Below are 17740 nucleotides of genomic sequence, written 5' to 3' on the forward strand. Positions count from 1 at the left end.
GGTCACAATCTCACGGTTTGTGAGTTCGAGCCCCACGTCGGGCTCTGTGCTGACAGCTTAGAGCCTGGAGCCTGCTTCTAATTCTGTCTCTGTCTCTCTGCCCCTCCCCTACTCACTCTCTGCCTCTCTCTCATATATAAAACATAAGAAAAAAATTAAAAAAAAAATAATTGCCAAGACCAATATCAAGGAGCTTACTGCCTGTGTTAACTTCTAGGAGCTTTATGGTTTCAGGTCTTATGTTCAGGTCTAACCCATTTTGAGTTAATGTCTGTATTTGGTATAAGATAGTGGTCCAGTTTCATTCTTCTGCATACGGCTGTCCAGTTTTTCCCAACATCATTTATTGAGGAGACTACCTTTTACCTATTGTATATTCTTGGCTCCTTTGTCATGTATTAATTGACTATATACACTTGGGTTTATTTCTGGTTTCTCTATTCTGTTCCATTGATATATCTGTTTTTACGCCAGTACCTTAACTGTTTTAATGACTGTAGCTTGTAATAGAGTTCAAAGTCAGGGAGCATGATGCCTTCAGCTTTGTTCTTCTTTCTCAAGATTCCTCTGGCTTATCCAGGGTCTTTTGTGGTTCCAGACAAATTTTAGGATTGTTTGTTCTATTTTTGTGAAAAATGCCACTGGAATTTTGATAGGGATTGCATTGAATCTGTAGATTGCTTTAGGTTTAAAGCCACATAGTCCCCATTGCCCTAATTGCCACTTTAAAGGTATATTAATTGCTTGGAGTTGAGTATGTAAATAGTTATTTTTCTTTTATTTCACTCTTCAAACTATTAGGTTACTGTTTTGTTTTCCAAAAATAACTTGGAATTCAGTGACTTTTGTTTCTTGAATGGTTTGGCCAGTAAAGATGGTTTTTAGGTGTCTGTCAATGCCAAATAGAGGTATCCTGAATTTTAATATTTTTTAATCCTTCTAATTGCATGATAGAATAAAGAGAAAGGGTTCATGATGGACTTTTTAGTAGTGTCAAACATCGTTCATCTTGGCTGGAGCAAGGCAGCTGAATACTGCCAGCTCCAATGACTAGAAAGCTTTTCTGAGTTTAGTGAAGGAGATATGTATTATGAGCTTACACAATTAATTGATGTGTTATTGTTGAGAGGTAACCACTTGAGTTTTATAGATACGAGTGAATAAATTATTGTAATAGATTGTGGGTAAAGGCCCAGGACAAGCTATTATAGATGGGGTATAGTTATGAAAATAGAGACTATAGCCATGATTAAGAGATAATGAATATTGGTAAAGGATCTTCTGACTATATGGTGGGTGCTACACAGTGAATGTGTACCTCTCAAATGAATAAGTTGAAATTGTACCCCACAGGGCGATGGCATTAGGAGGTATGGTCTTTTATAGATGATTAGGTTATGAGGGCAGAGGCCTCATGAATGGAGCCCTCATAAAAGAGACACCATAATGCTCTCTTACCTCTTCTGACATGGGAGGACACAGAAGACCGCTGTTTACGAACCGGGAAACAAGCCCTCACTAGACACTAGATCTGCCAGTGCCTTGATCTTGAACTTCCTACCCTCCAGAACCGTAAGAAATAAATTGTGTTGTTTAAAAGGTACCTAGCCTATGGTATTTTTGTTATAACAGCCCAAAGAGACTAAGACAACATGGTTTCTGTTTTTGTTGAACAAGCAGGGACAGTGCCTGTTAAGAATGGGATAATTTCGGGGTGCATGGGTAGCTCAGTCAGTTAAGCAAGCGTTGGACTCTTGATTTCAGCTCAGTTCATGAGATCAAGCCCTGTGTCAGCGCAGAGCCTGCTTGGGATTCTCTCTTTCTCTCTCTGTCCCTACCCTCCTCATGCCCTCGCTCTCTCTCTCTCAAAATTTATTTTTAAAAACTTAAAAAAAAAAGAATAGGATAATTAAATCTTAAATGCAAGGGCTTTATATCCTGCTTACTGTTAAGAAAACTTGCTCAAAGAGTATTTGTTGAATGAAGGGGACAGACTTGGCAGACTGACATTCCCCTGAAGGAAACCCATAAATGAGCTGACACATTACATTGAAGTGTCTTTAAGTGTGCAGTGTGTTTTTGCGACTATGAGGAAGAGTGCTTAACCAGACTCGTGGAGGCAAAGAAAGCTTCCTAGAGGAAACTAAATGGAGACCAGAAGGATAAGCTGGGGTTCTCCCAGATGTGAGGGAAAGGGAAGAATATTCCAGAAAGAAATGACAGCACGCGTGAAGACTCAGAGTTGGGAGACTGCACCCTGTCTGGCTCTGCAAGACCTGGAGCCTAGCATGTGGGTTGTGGGAAATGGAGATATGGGTTGTGGGATATGGGATATAGCGAGGAGCAGAAGAATTAAGTGGCTTTTGTAAGGAATATTGGGCTTTATTGCAAGGGCAGCGGGAAGGGGCGCCAGGGTGGCTCAGTTGGTTAAGTGTCTGACCGGCTCAGGTCACGATTTCGCAGTCTGTGTGTTCGAGCCCAGCATCGGGCTCTGTGCTGACAGCTCAGAGCCTGCAGTCTGCTTTGGATTCTCCCCCTCTCTCTGCACCTCCCCCCACTGTCGCGTGCTCTCTCTCTCTCTTAAAAATAAACATTAAAAAAATTTTTTGGGGGGGCGCCTGGGTGGCGCAGTTGGTTAAGTGTCCGACTTCAGCCAGGTCACGATCTCGCGGTCCGTGAGTTCGAGCCCCGCATCAGGCTCTGGGCTCATGGCTCAGAGCCTGGAGCCTGTTTCCGATTCTGTGTCTCCCTCTCTCTCTGCCCCTCCCCTGTTCATGCTCTGTCTCTCTCTGTCCCAAAAAATAAATAAATAAACGTTAAAAAAAAAATTTTTTTTAAGGGCAGCAGGAGGACCCTGAGGGTTTTTTCTGACATCCTATGGAAATTCCAAGCGTGTTGGAGGAATTTTGAAGTGAATAGTCATATACCCAAACCTAGATTCTACCGTTAACATTTAACTGTATTTGCTTTATCACATAAATGTTTCATTGCTCCACCCTTTTTTATGCATTACAAAGTAAGTTCCTGATATTAGTTTACTTCACTCTAAATATTTGAGCTTTCGTATGTTATTAACTAGAATACCCTGAAGGGTCCTAAGAGGCAGAAGTGGCATGAGGAAATTGTTTCAGGAAGATCACTCAAGCCGCAGGATGGGGAATGGATTGGAGTGTGCTAAGAATTTAGTGAATGTTCACTTTTGAGTAGCATGTTTATATAGTGAGAAGACAACCAGGCAGAGGCCAGGGGTTAAATGCTTAAAGATCTAAAAAGGGAGAAAAAGAAAAAAAACGCTAACAAATAATGTGATTAGAAGATGTGTATAACAGCACAAAACTACATCTTTGTAATATCAACAGCATTTTCACAGAACTAGAACATCGGTCCTAAAATTTATATGGAACCACAAAAGACCTCAAATAGCCAAAGTGGTCATGAAAAAGAAAGCCAAAACTGGAGGTGCCACAGTTCCAGACTTCAACTTATATTACAAGGCTGTAGTAATCAAAACAATATGATACTGGCACCAAAATAGACACATAGATCAAGGGAATAGAATAGAAAACCCAGAGATAAGCCCACAATTATCTGGTCAATCTTCAAGAAAGGAGGAAAAAATATACAAGGGGAAAATGACAGTCTCTTCAACAACTGGTATTGGGAAAACTGGACAGCTATCTGCAAACTGGACCACCTTCTTACACCATATGCAAAGTGGATTAGAGCCCTAAATGTGAGACCTGAAACCATAAAATTCCTAGAAGAGAGCACAGGCAGTAATTTCTTTAACAGCGTCTGTAGCAGCATTTTTCTAGATATGTCTCCTGAGACAAGGAAAGTAAAAGCAAAAATAAATGTCAAAATAAAAAGCTTCTACACAGTGAAGGAAATCATCAAAACTAAAAGGCAGTCTATCAAATGGGAGAAGATCTTTACAAATGAAATATCTGGTATTAGGGGACATCCAAGTATTGATGACCAGTTGGCAGTTCAGGAGAGGCTAAGGCTGGAAAGAAATCCATGGGTCACCAGATTATAGGGAGTATTGAAGTGGTCTTCAGAGCTTCTCCTGGAATTACATTCAGAGGGAGAAGAGTAGAAGGCTGAGGAAGGAACCCTGGATTGTACAAACGTTGGGTAGGGATGGAAGAGCAGCCTGCAAGGAAGACCCAGGACCAGCCACCTCAGAGGTTGAGTGGTAGAGTAGGAGAGGGCGATGTTCCTGAAGCAGTGACGAGAGAGAGCCTTCTCTGACTTCTGTGTCTTCCTCCTCCTCTCTCTGCCAGCTCCCAACCAAGTCTGCCTTGAGTACAGCTGTCCCCACCGCTATTACCCTTAGTTCAGGCCTACCTCATTTCTTGCTAGGACTCCAGTAATACCGAGTTACCTAGTCTCCTAAACTCCTAAACTTGCCAGTCTTCCATACTGTCGCCATAGAGGTCTTTCTAAAATACTTAACTACTGCCAGTGGCTCCCTGTTACCTTCAGGATAAAGTGTGACCTTCTCAGCCTGGCATAAGATGCCCTTCATGATCTGGCATTCTGTACTTGTTCTCACTTTCTGGCTTCTGTTCCCCTCACATCCTAACATTCTTCAAATTATCTGTGCTTTGTAGAAGGACAAACACTTCTTTGCCTCCAGGCCTCTGTATATGCTCTCCTTACTTCCTGGGATGATTAGCTGTCCATGGCTCATTAATACTACAAGACTTGGCTATGGTGTTACCTGCCACCTCTACAAAGTCCTTTCTGACTTCCAGGCAAGACGAGGATATTCCCTTAGGGCTGGCCTCCTGGTTGTTGCGTATCTCCAGTATAGACCTAATGACAGTATCTTGAAATCATCTATTTGTTTTCCCTCTCCAGTTTGTCAGCCTCCTAGAGGACAGTGACTTTGACATAAGGATCTTTGTACTCCTGGTGCTTAATGTAGTAAATGTCTAATGGAGTGGTTCCTCGGAGTGTGGTTCCCACACTAGCAGCATCAGCAGCACTGGTTGCTCGTTAGAAATGCAGATTGTTGGACCCCACCCCAAACTTACTGAATCAGAAACCCAGGAGGGGAAGCCCAGCAATGTGTGTTTAATAAGCCCCCGGTGAGTCTGGTACATTTTTGAGAACGATTAGTCCAGTGAAATGAATTGATAAAATTCAAATTAGCAATCAGTATAACAAATTTTCTGCAGAAATTAAATGCCAGTGTTAGGTTTAATAGTAGAAGTATTTATATATTCTCTTTTTTACTGGTTAACTTTATTATTTCCATTTAAGCATGATGGATCATCATGGGTATAATCATTGGCATTATCATAGATATTACTATTTTCAATCCAGTCTGTTATTTTGACGGACCATTTTAATAGTACTGCAAAAATAGTGCTGAAAAAGAAGTACCCATTTAATGACAAGTTCTTCATTGCCTTTTTAAGGTGACAGTTTTTGCTATGAAGTGTTGGAAAATAGTTCATAAAAAGAACCAGTCTTGCCAGTTCAGTTGAATATAGTATTATCTACTCTAGGATACTTTAAGTTTGACAGGTCTGTGTGTCTTGTCTCTGTTCTGTCTGCATTACTTGGCCTCAGCTTGTCACCAGTAGGATTATAAACACCTATGCAGAAGTGACTACTGCAGTCTGTGGCAACACTTAGATATAAAGATGGTCATTCAGAAGGTCCAAGACTTATATAGTTTTTTTAAGTTTAACATGAAAACAATTTTTAAATTTTCAAAGAACTCATGAATGTTCTCCAGGAATAAGTCCTTAGATGTAAGAAACTCACATTTATGAGTACTATTAACATGATACGGCTAATAACGAGACAAGTTCATGGGGCACCTGGGTGGCTCTGTCAGTTAAGCGTCCGACTTTGGCTCAGGTCATGATTTTGCGGTCCATGAGTTTGAGCCCCGCGTCGTGCTCTGTGCTGACAGCTGAGCCTGGAGCCTGCTTTGGAGTCTGTGTCTCCTTCTCTCTCCCTGCCCCTCTCCAACTCACACTCTGTTTCTCTCTCCATCTCTCAAAAGTAAATAAACGTTAAAAAAATTTAAAAAAAATAAGTCCATGAGATGGTAATATGTAGTATTTAAATAGATTTATGATATTAAAAAATCTTCACCAAAACATCAAATCGTAGCCAGCCTAGTTTTAAAGTCTTTAAACTTTTGTCAAGTTTAAGTCACATAATTTCTTGCTACTAATATTTCTATTAAGTCCATTATTTTTTTATTTTTTTAAATGTTAATTTATTTTGAGAGAGAGTGAGAGAGGGCGTGCAAGCGGGGGAGGGGCAAAGAGAGAATCCCAAGCAGGCTCTGTGCTGTCAGTGCAGAACCCAACATGGGACTCAATCCCACGAACCATGAGATCATCATGTACCTGAGGCGAAATTGAGTCAGATGCTTAATCCGCTGAGCCACCCAGGCACCCTTTACGTTGTTTGTTTTAATTCCACTATCATTAACATAACAATGTTATATTAGTTTCGGGTGTACCATATACTGATTCAGCAGTTTTATACATTACTCAGTGCTTGTTATGATGCATGTACTCTTATTTCCATCACCTATTTCACCCATCCCCCACCTCCTCCCTTCTGGTAACCATCAGAACCATTTGTTCTCTGTGGTTAAGAGTCTGTTTCTTGGTTTGTCTCTCTGTTTTTTTTCTTTGCTCGTTTGTTTTCTTTCTTAAATTCCACGTGTGAATGAAATCATACAGTATTTGTCTATGACTTTTTTCACTTAGCATTATACTCCAGCCTCCATCCATGTTGTTGCAAATGGCAAGATTTCATTCCTTTTTATGGCTGAATTATATACATACACATCACATCTTTATCCATTCATCTATCGATGGTCACTTGAGCCACCTCCATAATTTGGCTATTGTAAATAATGCTGCAATAAACCTAAGGGTGCATGTATCCCTTTGAATTAGTGTTTTTGTATTTTGGGGTAAATACCCCATAGTGTGATTACTGGACGGTAGGGTAGTTCCATCTTAAGCTTTTGAGGAACCTCCATACTGTTTTCTACAATGGCTGTACCAGTTTGCATTCCCACCCACAGTGCATGAGGGTTACTTTTTTTCTACATCCTTACCAATACTTGCTGTTTCTTGTGTTTTTGCTATTAATATTTTTTCAGTCTACATTTTATTTTTGTCTGTTCTACGTTCCCTATACCCTTATTCTTATTCAGTTTACTACCTCTACCCCTCCCTTATTAATATTTCTTACGACTTCATGGTTTTGGTGAGGCTATAGCCACAATTCCCCGCCTGGTCAATTTTGATGCATCTTCCATCCTCCATGAGTGGGCCATGGGTGGGCACATGACCCAAACTGGGCCAGTTAAGAGTCTTTACCTGAGATTCTTCAGACTGAAAGCCAATAGAGAGAGTCTTTTGTTCCTTTTAGATTAAACTGGGATGACATAAAAGTTGAACTTCGTGAAAAATACCCACAGAGGAAACCATTTATAATAGGATAGAACTAGACTTAAAAGGAAGGGCAGAGACACCAGGACAAAGAATCCAGGAGGGGAAGTCAGCATCTTCAACTTTATAGTTACCTAGATATCTTTCATCAAATTACCCTTTTGGTTGAAGCTAGTGCCAGTTGGGTTTTTCACTTGACACTAAAAAGCATCCTTAAATAATCCGTATTATAATTAAAAAGGATTGTCCTTTTTTACAGGTGAAGATGGAGCTGGAAAAACAAGCTTAATAAGAAAAATTCAGGGAATAGAAGAGTATAAGAAAGGAAGAGGATTGGAATATTTGTACTTCAATGTTCACGATGAAGACCGAGATGGTGAGTGTCATTTGTATGTAAACCAAGTTTCCTGAGGCCTTTCTGAGGTTGCACTGCCTGCTCATTTTAGTCTTTGACTTTTCTTAGTGTGTCCTCTTTTACTAGGAGTCCTGCTGTGTCATGACACTTATGTGTGGACATAACTTTTATTGGCTTGGGATTGGAATTCTTTTAGTGGTATTTTTTTAACATCTTAAGATATTCTGGTTGTTCAGACTGTAGCTTCCTTGCCATCCTTCAAGAATCTCAATTTTTCAGTTCATTTTCCCTCAAATAGTGAAATAATAGTATCCTATGGTTGTGTTGCCAATCCCTTTTCACCTGCTCATTTTTGACACAAAAAATGTCATCTGCCTCCCAGCTTTTTTCAATCTGATCAGCTGTTCTTGTATACATCACATGCCTTCTCATTTTTGTGTATGACATCTTGTACATGCATGGCTCTGTATGCTGATGGTAAGAATAGAAACATGTTATTCAGCCTGTGATTTGGGACTGAGAAACAAGAAGTAGAGGCTGCTGGTGTTTTGTGTTGGCAGTTAGATTATTTTCCTGAAAATTTGTTAGGCCTTTATTAAATTGATAGATGTGATCTAAGGAGTTGAACCTTGTCAAAGGAGCCATCCTTTGTGGAGATGCCCTAGAATACCAAGTAGTATTGTTAGTTGGATAATGACATAACTTAATCCAGTTGCCTTGGTAACTTTTTTTGTCTCTTATAGATCAAACAAGATGTAATGTATGGATCTTAGATGGAGACCTGTATCACAAGGGCCTCCTGAAATTTTCACTGGATGCCATTTCTCTGAAGGACACTCTAGTTATGCTGGTTGTTGATATGTCAAAGCCTTGGACTGCTTTGGATTCTTTACAGAAATGGGCAAGTGTTATTAGAGAACATATTGACAAGTTGAAAATTCCTCCTGAAGAAATGAAAGAAATGGAACAAAAGTGTGAGTAGTCTAGAAATACGAATATAGATTTCAAACACCTGATATCCTAGCTATTGTAATTGTTAGCAATTTTTGACTTTGAGTAAGATTCAATGAAGGAAACATAATGTGACTACTGTTTTTGAAATTTAATTTGATGTGCTAGGTTTTAATGTAGTTTTAAATTGGAAACCTGTGGGGCGCCTGGGTGGCGCAGTCAGTTAAGCGTCCGACTTCAGCCAGGTCACGATCTCGCGGTCCGTGAGTTCGAGCCCCGCATCGGGCTCTGGGCTGACGGCTCGGAGCCTGGAGCCTGTTTCCGATTCTGTGTCTCCCTCTCTCTCTGCCCCTCCCCCGTTCATGCTCTGTCTCTCTCTGTCCCAAAAATAAATAAACGTTGAAAAAAAAAATTAAAAAAAAAAAAAAATTGGAAACCTGTACTATATATAATGGCAGACTCCTTAGTAGAGGTGCCTTTTCTCCTTTGCCAAAGGGCCATAAATGTTCATTTGGGAAGTAGATTTTCAGGATTAAAAAGATTTGAATCTTTCATCAGCTGTTTATTTTCAGCAGTTTCATTTCTTGGTAAATAAAGCACTCTTATCAACATTGTCAACATGAAATGTGCCCCAAAAATGTTAACAACGTAAATATAAAAATGTTAAACTGGTCTTATGATTTACAAAGTATATATTTTGTACATACCCATGTAAATTGGAAGTTTTCAGATAAATTATGATAACAAGGGTTATCTCTAACAAATTGTAAGTTAGTTGTCACAGTTCTTAATTTCATTGAGAGTTCTTCATTTGCCAATGCCTTTGCTTAAGAAAATATGCAGATGGAATCTGCTTTTCTTTGTTATTGTTGACTGATAATAATTTTTAGAAGAAGATTAACAGCTTACTGGAATTTATATGCAAGGAAATAGTAGAGACTTAGGAGAATCTGTGTCCTAAATTCCTGAAAAAGATGTCTAACTGCTTTTAATCTGTACCTCTCTTTCCCTGTTTGGCCATTGCCTATAGGTCTTTTTTTTCCCTGCTAAGTTTATACTATGGTAGTGGTTCTCAGTTTGTGGTCCCAGGACCAGCAGCATCAGTATCAGTACAGCTGGGAGTTTGTCAGAAATACACATTCTTGGGCCCCACCCCGGACTACTGAATCAGTTACTCTGGTATATGCTAAAAAAATCTAACACTGTTAGATTTCACCCTTTGATTTGACGGGTAATAGCTACCAGGTCTGCTAAGGTTGTATGCATGCCCCTGTGTTCTTGAAGGAACTGTACTCAACTATTCAAGGTTCCCTCTTCCTTGACCCCATGTAAGTTTAAGACCATTTTCTTCTTTATGATTCTGTATAGAATTCCCTCATATACATGGGGTGCTTGGGGGCTCAGTCGGTTGAGCATCAGACTCTTGATTTGGGCTCAGATCATGATCCCACGGTCATGGAATCGAGCCTCGCGTTGGGCTCTGCACAAGCATGGAGCCTGGTTGAGATTTTCTCTCTCTCCCTCTGCCCCTCTCCCCTGCTCGTGCACTCTCTCTCTCTCTCTCTCTCAAAAATAAAAATTAAGAAAAATTTAAAAAGAATTCCCTCATATACAGTTTTAATCCTATGCTGTGAATCATTTGTTTCCAGATTTGTTATTTTGCTTTTAAACATGGAAAGCAGCCTTATATAGAAATCCTGTATCACTGATTATTTCCTTGAGAATTCCTTAAAGAGTAATCACTGAGTCAAAGTATACATTGTTAAGGTTCTTAATACATTTACATTGAATTTTTGTTAAGTGAAGGTTGTGACAGTCTTGCAAATGAGTTCTAAAAATTTATCAGCGCTGGTAATATCATTAATTTTTACCAGGGTTACAGAATGAATATGGCCCAAGATTGTACCTAGGTGAAAAGGAGAAGACCTGAGTAAAGAGCTTTAGAGAAAGGAAAGTAATATTAGAAAGTCATCTAGGGGCGCCTGGGTGGCTCAGTCAGTTAAGCATCTGACTTCGGCTCAGGTCATGATCACATGGTCCGTGGGTTCAAGCCCCGCGTCGGGCTCTGTGCTGACAGCTCAGAGCCTGGACCCTGCTTTGGATTGTGTCTCCCTCTCTGCCCCTCCCCTGCTTGCGCTCTGTCTTTGTCTCTCAGTAATAAATAAACATTTAAAAAATTTTTTTTAATAAAAAAATAAAATAAAGTCATCTAGGTCTTTTAAATTGTGGAGCACCCCCCACACACATGCACACCCATTTTTTTATCCTTTCAGTGACCTTTGTGAATTAGAGAATATAGAGAGGCAAAGCTAGAGTGTGACTTGCCCAAAGTAATTTGCCCAGACAGAACCAGCTTACATTGAACCCTACTCTTTGGAGCCTACTCAGTTGTTGTACTCTGCCTCCTCATAATTAATGTGAGTCTGGTGTTTCTGTTCTGTCTTTGAAACAGATTTCTCAAACCCTTCTTGTTTCTTCACTTACATAACACTAAATACAAACTCTCATAAAATACGTATTTAGATTATGGCAGAAAAAGCTACCTGCTGAAATAAAGCAATTTCTAAACCATGTATTAAATTATTTACTTTGATTTTCAGTGATTAGAGACTTCCAAGAATATGTAGAGCCGGGAGAAGATTTTCCAGCCTCTCCTCAGAGAAGAAATACCGGGTCACAGGAAGATAAAGACGACAGTGTGGTTTTACCTCTGGGTGCGGACACACTTACACATAACTTGGGCATCCCAGTACTAGTAGTTTGCACAAAGGTTAGCTTCCTTCCTAGAGATTCTACTACTGGTATTAACCGTGGATGAACAACCATTTTGTTTTCCAGCCTTCTTTTGGAGTTGGCACATTAGCTTTCATAGATAATTTTTCTTAACAAATAGAAATAATAGTTTAAAATATGGAATGATAATCACATGTTGATTTTGTGATCTTAATCATAGTGCCTTTGAAAGAAAATGTTACTTCACATACTCTGCTTGTGATTGAATTTCATATTCTTAATTTCAATTAGACTTCGTTGTACAGTAAGTTGAGTAGAAATAATACAGGTAAGATGATAACTTCACTATTAATTTTTATAAAATATTTTTCCACATTACATTGTGATACACTGATATCCTAATATCAGAAGATTATGTACTTAAAATCAACTTCAATGTCTGCCACCACTCATTATGTAAAGTTGATATGCAGTTATCAAGAGTTTTTTATTTATTTACTAAAGAGGTTGTGATAGGATTGCTATTATCAAAATTCTGTTAACTAGTTCTGTCACTTTATACACTTCAGAATAAATCAAAGAGGGGAATAGGGAAATGTACAGACTCCCTGGATATAAAGAATGTTTTATAGAGCTAGAATAGATTTTCGATCTTAAAAACTTCGTTTAGGTCATAAGTAGTTGAGTCAGCAAGTATGAGCATCCATTTGTTTGTCCTGTGAGTCTTCATTCTCTATGTACTAAAACTTTCTCTTTGGTATTTTTGCCACATTCAATATAACATGGACATTAATACTTTTTAAAGAAATAAAATGATTCCTTAGTCTTATCTCCACCTGAAAGAATCTTAGACAGGAGTAATTGATGTTCTGATATTTTGATGGTCACCATATCAGTGTGATAGTTTTGTGATATTCCCCCACCCAAAACTGAACTATCTAAATCATTATATTTAACTTTGATTATTTAAAGTTAATGCTGTTATTATTGGGGTTTTTTTCTTTTAATTATTTTCTCCACAGTGTGATGCCATTAGTGTATTGGAGAAAGAACATGACTACAGAGATGAACATTTTGATTTTATTCAGTCACATATCCGGAAGTTTTGTTTACAGTGTATCCTTTTACTACATTGATTGGTGCAGTGTACCTTTCCTGTTTGTTTGCTTATTTCAGTTAAGGGAATTAAATTGATGGACCTCAGAAATTCCATAAGCTTTTTTCCTCCTGCTCTGGTTAGGAATTTCATTTTAGCTCCCAAATCATTTATAGCTGGGTATTTTGAGCTATAAAAGCAAGTGTTGAAATCTATTAACTTTGGTTTGCTGTGTTTTAAAGTACTGTGCTTAAGAAAAATAACTATTAGTCTTTTGTGGAAAATTCTAATGAACTGGCATTGAAAACGTTCTGATTACAAAGCAGGGTTCATTTATCGGGAGTGGCGGTGGGGCAAGATCAATATTCAGGTTTGTGTTCTCATTTTTAATATGTTCAATGTGTTACCATCTCCACACATAGTCTAAAGCAGTGGTTTCTAAATCTAGCTGTGCCAGCTAAGGCTTGCCTAATTGGGACATTTCAGGGTGAGGCTGAACAATCTGTACTTCTAAAAAGCTTTCTGGGAGATTTTGATAATCACAGTGTTAGGAAACCTGTGAGGAATCTTGTCTAGGTTGCAAGGATTAGAGGAGCCACTGAATAACAGACACCAGCAAAAGAAGGATAAAATGAGGGTTGTACATGAATGCTTTTAGGAGAATTTGCTGTTGAAACCGTGGTCACAGCTTGCGTGCACTGAGGAGAGCTGTGAGGTCACTTGACACTGGCACTTTCCCCTCAGTCCTTTGTCTCTCCGCGGCCCTTTCTTTTCTCCTGTCACATAATGGTTGACTTGGGTTGAATTAAAGGGCATTTGTTTACATAAAGAGTGTTTTAAAAACTTTGTTATTGAAGATTAGCAAATTTAAGAAGTCGTAGTCTCTTTAAATATTTATTTAATGCTGTTCTTGAAAATATACATGCAGGTATGTAATCAGGAAGGAGACTGTCCACTAAAATAATCACAGACCTTTAGTAGAGCCCATTGATTTAAAAAAAAAAAAAAAAAAAAAAAAAAAGAGGCACTGGGTGGCTCAGTCAGTTGAGCATCGGACTTTGGCTCAGGTCATGATCTCATAGTTTCTGGGTTCAAGCCCTGCATTGGGCTCTATGCTGACAGCTTAGAGCCTGGAGCCTGCTTCGGATGCTGTGTCTGTCTGTCTGTCTGTCTCTCTCTCTCTCTCTCTCTCTCTGTCCCTCCCCTGCTCATGCTCTGTCTCTCAAAAACAAACATTAAAAAAACAAATAAATAATAAAAATTTAAAAATTCAAACTGTGAGAAATCACTTCAAGATAGTGAGGTGCATGTGTATGCACGCATGAAGGCAACAGTTCAAAATCATCTTAATTTTTTTAAATGTTAATTGCAATGCAAATTTTTGCATTCATAAATCGGTTCTCATGAGAGATCATTAATGAAAAGTTCACACAGTTAAGCTTTTACTTAAGGTTAGGATGTTTGTTTCTACCAAGTTTTATAACAAGTCATTTTTAGCAGTACTATTAGATTCATAACCTTCGGTTCATGCACTAGAAAATACGAGTCTTCCAGTTCAGAAGTAGAAGTTCAACTATTCCCAGCATCTCCTCTTGGTCTAAGTTATCATCTCTCTTGGGGCACAGTGGCCGGTGTTAGAGCATGGTCCTTAGCTGTGGCCATAGAATTTCTGATAGCCATTCTAACCATATCATCTGTCAGTAGTCACATTACCCCCTTTTCCACAGGCCTTTCTTGATCTTGGGATCTACTGTATCATTTGGATAAAAGGTTGAAGTTAGGGTCTGCTTTGATTAATACATCCTCGTGAGGTTGTATTACCTCAAATTTTGGTCATGAAATCTGTTTTCCTTGAGTCATTCCTGAAAGTTTCTTGGTGGTACCTATTGGTTCGTCTTTTCTCCTTAGTAGGTCTTCTGAACTTTGTCCCTAAAGTCCTAATTCCCGGGACTAGTGAAAACCATAAGACACACTAGCACAAACCATCTTTTCGAAAAATGCAAGCCAAACAGTCGTTGATAAGTAATATCCATCCTTCATGAAGTTTAGGAAGGTTAAAAACAAAACCAATACCTCTTCTCTTGCTTTAAATGCAGAGATAGTAGTAATGTCAATATTAATCAATTTACCTGTACTTTCTTGGCTTAAGGAGATTTTTGCCCCCCTAAATCAAGTCGATTGTGTAAAGATTGTTTTATTTGCATTTTAGTCTGTATGTATTTTACACTTTAGAAATTTTTTTTTTATACTTTTGAAATTCTTGACTACCGTATAATGTATCTCTGGGAGTTATTTTTGAAACTAATATGCATATAAATGCAAATGTTCAGCTGAGAACACAGAATTTTATGGCACCTGTTCATGGAGTTTGTCCAAAAATTTCTTTAATGGAATTATTCAGATGGTGCAGCACTTATTTACACTTCAGTAAAAGAAAACAAAAATATAGATTTAGTATATAAATATATCGTTCAGAAACTGTATGGATTTCCCTATAAGATTCCTGCTGTTGTTGTGGAAAAAGATGCAGTATTTATGTAAGTATACTTTTAAATATATTATTTTATCATGTGTTATTGCTGCAATTTGATGGTGAATCCTCGTTTTCAGTTTTGAGTGAAACCAGTAGACCTTTCCATGATGAGTAGATGAGAATTTGTTCCTAGATTGTTTTATTTATAACCCATCTTGATCTATTTATCTTTGCCTTTGAGAATTACTGCTGGCCTGAGTCTTTTCCAAAGGCCTTGCTATTATATATAGCTAAACTGTTGAGTGCGTATGTCAGTATACTTACTTACTCTTTGATTGGTTTTGATAAATAAAGGAGCCAGTATATAATCTAGACATGCTTTTAAAAAGTTCTGTGAATACATTGAAAGAGAATAATAATTAAGCAGACCCCCCCCCCCAAAAAAAAAAAACAGCAACAAAACTGCGTTTTTAAAATCAGGAAGATGGAGAACCTTTTTAGGTAAAAAGTAGTAAACTATAGCTTGAGCATGACAATAAAAAGCCGATTAATTTTTCATAATTGGTCAGATTTGTTCCCTTTAATATGATCGTGGATTTAATGAATGACTATATATGTATATATATATGTGCATGCTTGAGATTTGTCATGTGCATTTCTTTCCAGCCCAGCAGGGTGGGATAACGATAAGAAAATAGGAATATTACATGAAAATTTTCAAACATTGAAAGCAGAAGATAATTTTGAAGACATTATAACCAAACCACCTGTCCGAAAGGTAACAGTTTTAGTATAAAGTCTCAATATTTAGCCTTTTAAACCAAAGGGGGGAGTCCGTAATTTTAAGATTATAGATAGAAAGGTAAGGGGGTCCTTTCCTGTCAAGAGGGTTTCTAAGTATAATGTGGGTATTTCTAATGTTCAGTTCAAAATAAAGATCTGTGTTATCAAAACATAAATCAGCTATTCAGTTACAGAATTCTTACTGAGCCTTTGGCATATTAAAAATACTAGTGCAGATTCCACATTCTAATGGAAATCATGGATTGGTGTGAGTAGTGAGTATGTGGATCTTGAAAAGTTTGAATAGGTTGATGCTGTGAGCCTCCAACCTAGAAGGCAGCCAGGAGTCGAGCAGACATTGGTAGGATAACTTTATTAGCTTCTAGTTGTTGAGGCAGTCATGGGATCTTCTCTGTAGCCATTAGTTACCTGTGCTAGCCCACAACTGTCCAGGAGTTTCTGGCTTAGTCTTAACTGTTACATGTCATTTGTATGACTATTAAATCTGCTTCTAGAAAGTACTTTCTTTCACATATTTTGATTTCGTGTGAAGCAATATGTGATGTTCTATTCTTAGATATTACAGGTGTTTCTGGAAAGTTGTATAAAAACAAGTATTTACTTACAGTATTTCTCAGTGACTTACTTGGACATGCTTCAGGAAAAATAATTTTGATTTAATATATAATGAGATTCTTTCTTAAAAGTCCAAGTATTGATATTGAGTATCTGTCTTCTCTTTGTGGGTAATTAGAAATAAGAAAAGTAATGATAAATGAAAAATCAATTGGCATGGTATTTGGTTTGAATGTCTATTAAAAGAAATGCCCACATCAAGGTGGGGGAAAAAAGCAACGGTTTTTCCCATTCTCTCTTTGACCAACAGAACTGTGCTGTAAGTTGTTTTTATTCACCCCACAAATATTTACTGAGCCACTGTTGAGGTACGAGGTGCCAAATGGCATGCGATAGTAAATCCATGCACCTGTCAGTTCTCAAGTGCTGATAAGTCCTGTGGCAGTAAAGCCAAGTAAGGGGAGAGGGAGTGAGAACAGTGGGGTGGGGAAGCGAGCTGTTGTGGGAAGTTCAGGGAATGTCTCTGATAAGAGGGGAGAATGCTGTGTACAAAGGAAGCCGAAAGTGCACGTGCCTCAAGGCAGAAGTAGGTGAGGAGGGCAGAGAGGCTGGAAAAGAGTGAAGAGGAGGGCCAGAGTGGTAGGAGGTGGGAAGCAGTGTTAGGATCTTGTAGGGTCTTCTCATTTGGCTGGAGTCAGGACTTTGGATTTCATTCTGAGTGGGATGCGATCGGAGGTGGGGGTTGAGCAGAGGAGTGATGTAATCTGCTTAACCTTTTGAAAGGATCACTCTGACTGCTGGGTGGAAAATAGACCATGGTATGCATTGTATAGCAATAGTAGGAGGCAGGAGATACTTGCTGCTGCTTTTTGCGTAATTATTCAGCAGGTAGAAAAGTCATTATGTTTTTGTTTCAGAGAAACCAGGGGCAAGTTGCTTTTCACTCAACTGGGATATTAGTGACCCTCTTAAAACACCAAACTGTTGGTTAGCATATTTTATAAGCATGATTAACATACCTATGACTGTAAGGTTGTGCTGTCCTGATACAGTAGCTACTAGTCACGTATGGCCTTTAAATACATATTAGGTGAAACTAAGTAAAATTAGAATTTCAGTACCTCCGTCACAGCCACACTTGAAGTGCTCAGTAGCTACAGGTAACTGGTGGCTACATTGGACAGCACAGAGACAGGAACATTCTTACTGTTGCAGGTAGTTACTGGCCAGCTGCACTGTAGGGGCTGGGGCAGGGCAGCTCACTCGTGTAAATGTAGGTAACGTTTATACTGAATTTTTTTTTTTTAATTTTTTTTTTCAACGTTTATTTTTGG

General features: G+C 38.5%; 1 protein-coding gene across 1 annotated transcript in view; it reads left to right on the top strand.

Annotated features, from left to right (window-relative positions):
* DYNC1LI1 (dynein cytoplasmic 1 light intermediate chain 1) overlaps positions 1 to 17740 on the top strand; it is a 37414-nt gene that overhangs the window by 13655 nt on the left and 6019 nt on the right. Inside the window, exons 3-8 of the mRNA XM_047875632.1 lie at positions 7699 to 7815; positions 8538 to 8768; positions 11346 to 11515; positions 12501 to 12594; positions 14976 to 15111; positions 15714 to 15825. Of these exons, the coding sequence (XP_047731588.1) occupies positions 7699 to 7815; positions 8538 to 8768; positions 11346 to 11515; positions 12501 to 12594; positions 14976 to 15111; positions 15714 to 15825 (860 nt within the window). The remainder of the gene's footprint in view (positions 1 to 7698; positions 7816 to 8537; positions 8769 to 11345; positions 11516 to 12500; positions 12595 to 14975; positions 15112 to 15713; positions 15826 to 17740) is intronic.

Source organism: Prionailurus viverrinus, chromosome C2 (genome assembly GCF_022837055.1).
Source record: "Prionailurus viverrinus isolate Anna chromosome C2, UM_Priviv_1.0, whole genome shotgun sequence".
Lineage (NCBI taxonomy): Eukaryota > Metazoa > Chordata > Mammalia > Carnivora > Felidae > Prionailurus > Prionailurus viverrinus.